The sequence below is a fragment of the Prorops nasuta genome, unplaced genomic scaffold, assembly GCF_024137725.1.
Source record: "Prorops nasuta isolate Cenicafe-Biocafe unplaced genomic scaffold, Cenicafe_Pnas_1.2 PNAS00048, whole genome shotgun sequence".
Taxonomy (NCBI): Eukaryota; Metazoa; Arthropoda; class Insecta; order Hymenoptera; family Bethylidae; genus Prorops; species Prorops nasuta.
The window spans coordinates 540,887-546,777 of record NW_027116845.1 but is presented as its reverse complement, the minus strand read 5'-3'; the positions used below and the strand labels follow the sequence as shown (position 1 = coordinate 546,777).

The 5,891-nt window shown below is 37.8% G+C and overlaps 1 protein-coding gene across 1 annotated transcript; it reads right to left on the bottom strand.

Moving 5' to 3' along the window:
* Positions 1-200: 200 nt before the first annotated feature.
* Positions 201-2,005, bottom strand: LOC136784131 (uncharacterized). The gene is made up of 5 exons (XM_066744649.1): positions 1,669-2,005; positions 1,066-1,251; positions 899-943; positions 329-437; positions 201-270 (listed from the first exon to the last, which is right to left on the bottom strand). The coding sequence occupies exons 1-5, from the start codon at positions 2,003-2,005 to the stop codon at positions 201-203; spliced, it is 747 nt and encodes a 248-aa protein (XP_066600746.1).
* Between the last annotated feature and the right edge of the window lie 3,886 nt (positions 2,006-5,891).

Here is a 5,891-nt window from a genome sequence, read left to right as displayed (position 1 = left end):
TCGGGAGCTTTGGAATCTTGTACGAATTTAAATTTTGGACATCATCTTCAGGGAATTCTGCGATCACTGGAATCATGATTGGTACCAAAACATATACTTCTGCATTCATTTTTGTTTTAATTTTATGGAAATTTCCAACTCATTTTTTCGTTCGAATCTACTGCTTCTGTCGATCGATTACATATTTGTCATTAAGCCGTTTATTGTGCCTGCAGCATATCACTGTTATCCATAGTTGATATAAAATCTTTCTCGTTAAAATATCTTAGTCTGCAAACAAAATTCTTCTGTCAATGTTTATTGGTTAGTTTAATATTTTTCGCTGAACGATGATAGATATACACCATGGAATTTATTTCGTATAATTCTTGGATAAACATTTAAATCATGCACTGTATTTAAATTTATAGCTGATGGTTCATCCATTGCAGTAACAACTTTTAGAAAAAAGAAGTTCACTAATTTTATTATTGACAAGGCCCCTTTACAGCCGCTTTTTATGAACTATTTATTTTTTATTAATCTGACGATGGTGAACATATTTATTATTTTGAAATTATTTTTTTATCTACGTATATTTATTCTTATTTATTTATCATTGTATCACTATTTATTTATTTGTCATTGTACTGCATGTGTATTTGTTCTACTTAATATTGTCTTTCTATTTATTTATTTATTTATATATTGTGAGTAAGTAATTTATAAAATGACAAATCTTTTATATAGAGTGCAAATCGAAAATATGTATTGTGATACACAAATTAATGCGTGATAAATAAAAGTTTTATTTACAAGTGTATTTATAAAATTTATGTATATATTTCCAAACCCTATCCTAACTGTGCAAGAAAGACTTCAGAATGGTTCAAAATAAATATTATTTGTGTAGCATTACAGTAACATAAATCTGATTTATCATTAGAACTTAATGGAATGAAAACTGTTAAACATACGAGGTGTGTTCAAAAAGTACCCGGAATTATCGTTTTTCCAAAAAAATATTTATTTATTCGTTTACATCAATGTGGTCCCCTTCAAAGTAATCCCCCCCAGATATAATACACTTATGCCAGCGTTTTTTCCAATCTTCGAAGCACTCTTGATATTCACTTTTTGGTATGTCCTTGAGCACTCTCAGCGATTCGGCCTTTATTTCTTCAATCGAGGAAAAACGCCGTCCTTTCATGGGTCTCTTCAACTTTGGGAACAGGTAAAAGTCACACGGAGCCATATCTGGTGAATATGGAGGTTGAGGCACGACTACGGTATTGTTTTTGGCCAAAAAATTACGAACAAGCAACGACGAGTGAGCAGGTGCGTTATCGTGATGCAAAAGCCATGAATTGTCTTTCCATAAATCGGGGCGTTTTTTTCGGATTGCTTCGCGCAAACGTCGCATAACTTCAAGGTAATACTCCTTATTAACCGTACGACCTTGTGATAAGAACTCATGATACACCATGCCCCTGCAGTCAAAGAAAACTGTAAGCAAAACCTTCACATTTGATCGAACTTGACGTGCTTTTTTCACTCTTGGTGACGTTGAATGCTTCCAGGTGGACGATTGTGCTTTGGTTTCGACATCATAACCGTACACCCATGTTTCATCACCAGTTATGACCCTTTCAAGCAAACTTGGATCGTCGTTGACGTCGTTTAACAGATCCTGAGCGATGTTCATGCGATTGTTTTTTTGGTCAAAGTTCAGCAGTTTTGGAATGAATTTTGCTGCCACCCGTTTCATGCCCAAAACATTTGAAAAAATGTTATGACATGAGCCAATTGATATGCCAACTTCATCAGCAACTTCTCTAATTGTGATTCGGCGATCATTCAGAACCATTTTTTCCACTTTTTTCACATTTTCATCGATTGTTGACGTGCTGGGTCGACCGGAGCGTTCGTCATCTTCAACGTCTTCGCGGCCATCTTGGAAACGCTTATACCACTCGTAAACACTTGTTTTTTTCATAGCAGACTCACCATAGGCTTTTTGTAACATTTCACACACTTTGTTACACTTTATTTCATTTTTTACGCAAAATTTAATACAAATTCTTTGATCCATTTTTTAAAAAACGAAAATCGCCGAGCTCATAAAAACACGTCAAACCTTAGCGACTACCGCAGACAAAGTAAACAGTGAATATAGCTGAAAATTTTATCATACTTCAGGGGCATGTATACCAACACAATAAAAAAAAATTTTTAACAATCGGACTCTCCAGAGTCGCGAAATATAAAAATTCCGGGTATTTTTTGAACACACCTCGTAATTAATATGGAAATAATTATCCTATTTATGCCGTGTTTAGGCTCATTTTCATCATAAAAATGTAAGCAACACCATAATAATAATTTAAAAAATATTTAATTAACAATATAAAAGTTTAAGATTTGTATTAGCATTTGGAGTAACAGGTATAATTGATTTGCCTTTATTTATGGCCTGTGGTTTATTACCCTAAGCTTGATGCTAGTACAGGTAGGCCGCTTGGTGGGGGAAGCCTTCTCCGCTTGAGAAGTAAGGTCTTTTAAAACCTTTAATGACATGTTGGACAGAATATATTTCCCGGAGTGTATCTGCGCGAGAACGCGAATTAAATCTCCAAATTTCCCGCTAATCAATAAAAAGGCAAAACAGGTAACCGGCAGCAACTTCTCAACGATTCCGAAAAAATCAATAAAAGGAGAGAGTGAAACGGCATAGCAGCAACTTCTCTCTGATACTTGCACTAGCCACACGTACATACCAATACTACTGCAATCATATGTAAAATCAATAATTGCATACAAAATTTAATCTTTAATATCTCCTTAACCAGTGGCTAGATATTAAAACGGCCAACGGCGTTTTCCTTAGAAAAGTCTCAGGAATAACCCGTTTAAAGGAAGTGCGGCGTTAACTTTCCACCCTGTATAAATCGTTAAGTTAGTTGAGTAGAGCTTAACATAAGGTGGAGTAAGGACATACACGATAATAACGAGACCAGTAGGTAATACATATATCTGGACTTATATATTGTGACGTGGCCAAATCTAGGCGTCTTGGCGGCGTCACAAACATAAATATTTAATCTCCTCGTCCTCTCGTATGCACCCTCCGGTTTGACTATTTTAAAAATTATGTCGTAAACCGGCAAATAAGCGATTCTATAGGCATGTTAGGATAAGCTTTTCAGCCCAGGGTCAGGGGAGGCTCCAGGATCGCTGCGGAACCCCGCCACCACTAAAGGTTAGAGGTCTCATTTACTCATTCATTTCCGTTTTATGTCGATGACGACATAGGTTATTTTATTTTATATTAGACTACGCTCGGTAGCTCATTTTTGTAAAGTGTTTGCCCTGTTAATTAAACTCTCTGTACGGCGTGCCGACCTGAGTGGAGGCCTTGCCTATTCGCTTTTCTACCACCTTGCCAGCGCTAAACTGTCGTCGCATATCCACCCAACAGGATCTAGACTGGAGAAGATTCCCCGAGGTCACGGTACGGGAAGAAGCATAACGGAGCCATCCTAAAACCATGCTGGGAATATTCTGTAGACAAAGAATAATTGCCTTGGAATGGATTAGTTTTCGCCTGCTCATGCTCTCCGGTGACGCCTAACCATGGCTGATTCCCGCTTAGCAGCGGCCTATACCACCCGCTATCGCTACCGTAGACGACAATATTTAGAGTCGTCCCGGACGAAGCTGATTTCGGGAGAAAGAAAGAAGAGAAAAGAGCTAGAGAAGAGGATCGCCTGATACCGCGGAGCCTAGTGAGTTTTCGGTAATCCGATCAATACCCGAATCTATCAATCACGAGGTGGGGATGATCGAGAAGTACCGAGAGGACTATACCGCTCGAGAGTCGAAATTTGGCACTAGTTGGAGTCTGACGTGAACCTGGAGCTTCTCTAACCTGACCTGCGACCGCGTCCAGGGGCCCAGTCCAATCTACCGGACCAACGCTGTCCTGGGAAACTACTATAGTCGAGAGGAGGAGTTTGAGGTGAAGAATAAGGAATGTTGAGCGGATCGGTGAGTGCCTCCCTCGGGTCGACCATGCCAGTAATTGCCTACTTTCTTTATATTGAGTCATTTATTGCAATCTGCCGAAAATCCTATATTTCTTGCTTGCGTGTGATCATGGCCGTGAATTAGAATACGACTCGTGGGAGTAAAGTTCCAAGTAGAGTATCGGGAAGTAAACTGGGGAGAAACTAATTATTTCTTCTTGTATTTCATTATCGTTGGCAATGTCGCGCGTCGAGGCCTGCCTATTGTAGGCTCGGCATAATTTTCGAGGTATTAATAGGTTTTTGCCGGGACGAAAGTGCCCGAGTTTTGTATCGTTTCACGGATTGATAGTCCAAGATTGAGTGTCACTGGACATCAATTCCGTCTCCAGCTCACTCTCCGTTTGAGGAATATGTTCTCCGCTTTTGAGGCGTGTGAGATTGGTAGAGTTCTGTTGGAGCAAATATTCGTATCTAATAATTGACGGTATCGGTGATTAGCCGTGATCATAGGCAGGATTCACCACCTTTTCTTTAGAACTTATTGTATCTTCCTGATGTACCTCCACTTTACGTTATCTTGTGTTGGCGAGACTTATCTTATATTTTACTAGCATTTCTCTTGTATGCCTTCGTAAAGAGTGGATAGTCATAATTTCTTAATGAATTATCGTAAATTATAATAGAATGTGGCGGGCCAATCTACTTGCGAATTTCGACTTTTAGTTCTTAAGATTTGAATCGGAGGTGTTATCGATCGCTGTAAAATAGCTTATATTGTTAATAAACCTTAGAATTTTCCTGGGTAAATCGTGCCTTTTCCTTTATTCGGATTTTACCTCATTAGTTAATGATTCTCTTAACCGCTTTATCGAAAGCCTCTCCTAACCTGACCCCTCTCCATTATCTAGATCGGGACCGAGCTAACCCAGCATTTTTGGGGAAAACTTTGCTATATCGAATAAGTGAATTTCATGGAGAATAGCGTAATAGAGAAAACTGGTCTATGTGGACTTGGCGCCCAACCGCTTATAGCGTAATCGATTTCCGCATAATATAATATAGTCGCCTGGATAATAGCGTACTAATTCTGGTAATATAGTATCGTCCCCAAAATACCGTTTATAAAGACTCGCGTATTTTGCTCTACGCGGCAAGTTTTATCATAGGGATTTTTGCCGCGTAACAATATATAGTAAAAGAGTCAAACAGAACTAAGTAAGAAGTTATGCGCCCAAGCTAGAGCAAGACTTAGCGTTTAGCAATTCTCAAATATTGGTAGCTGAAATAGGAATCGAACGGGGTTGAGCGAGATTAAAAGTATGAATATATTATTTTATAGTATTTTAAAACTGTCTTTCTTATTTAGCAAGTGATGAACAACCAATATTCTTGATGTATGAGGATATCTCCCAAAACTATGCCATTATAGAAAGATGTAGTACTCGTGGAGTTTATGGACATCATTTCTTTGAGTGTGAACATTTATACACAAAAAGAACTCAGTAGAATTAAACTGTATTGTTAAGAAATTTAAAATGAATATAATGTTAAAAATGTTTTAATTAAGAAGTTCTAAATATATACCAATGTTATTAATATAAAGCGTTTTCTACTCCCTTATCTTCAACTTCTGCATCAGCTGAACTAAAAATACATGTGTGATCAGTCTGTTCATATTTCACCGATGGAGCATTTTACACTTAAGCAACTAGTGATGAATCCTATGGAAAACATATCAACGAGTACAACGGAAACGCCAACATGAAGAGTGACATGCCACGGAAAGATTTTTTTAATTTCAAAAAAGACAATGAAAATATTTTAATTGTAGGTGAGGAGGAGGAGCAATTGGATAATGATCCAGAATATAACGATATCTTGAAG

Coding starts and splice junctions, on each gene's coding strand:
- LOC136784131 (XM_066744649.1), bottom strand. CDS start 2,005: ATGTTACAAAAAGCCTATGGTGAGTCTGCTATGAAAAAAACAAGTGTT. Junction 1,252..1,668: donor TCGCATGAACATCGCTCAGG/ATCTGTTAAACG, acceptor TCGTGCCTCAAC/CTCCATATTCACCAGATATG. Junction 271..328: donor CATGGTGTATATCTATCATC/GTTCAGCGAAAA, acceptor TTTTGTTTGCAG/ACTAAGATATTTTAACGAGA.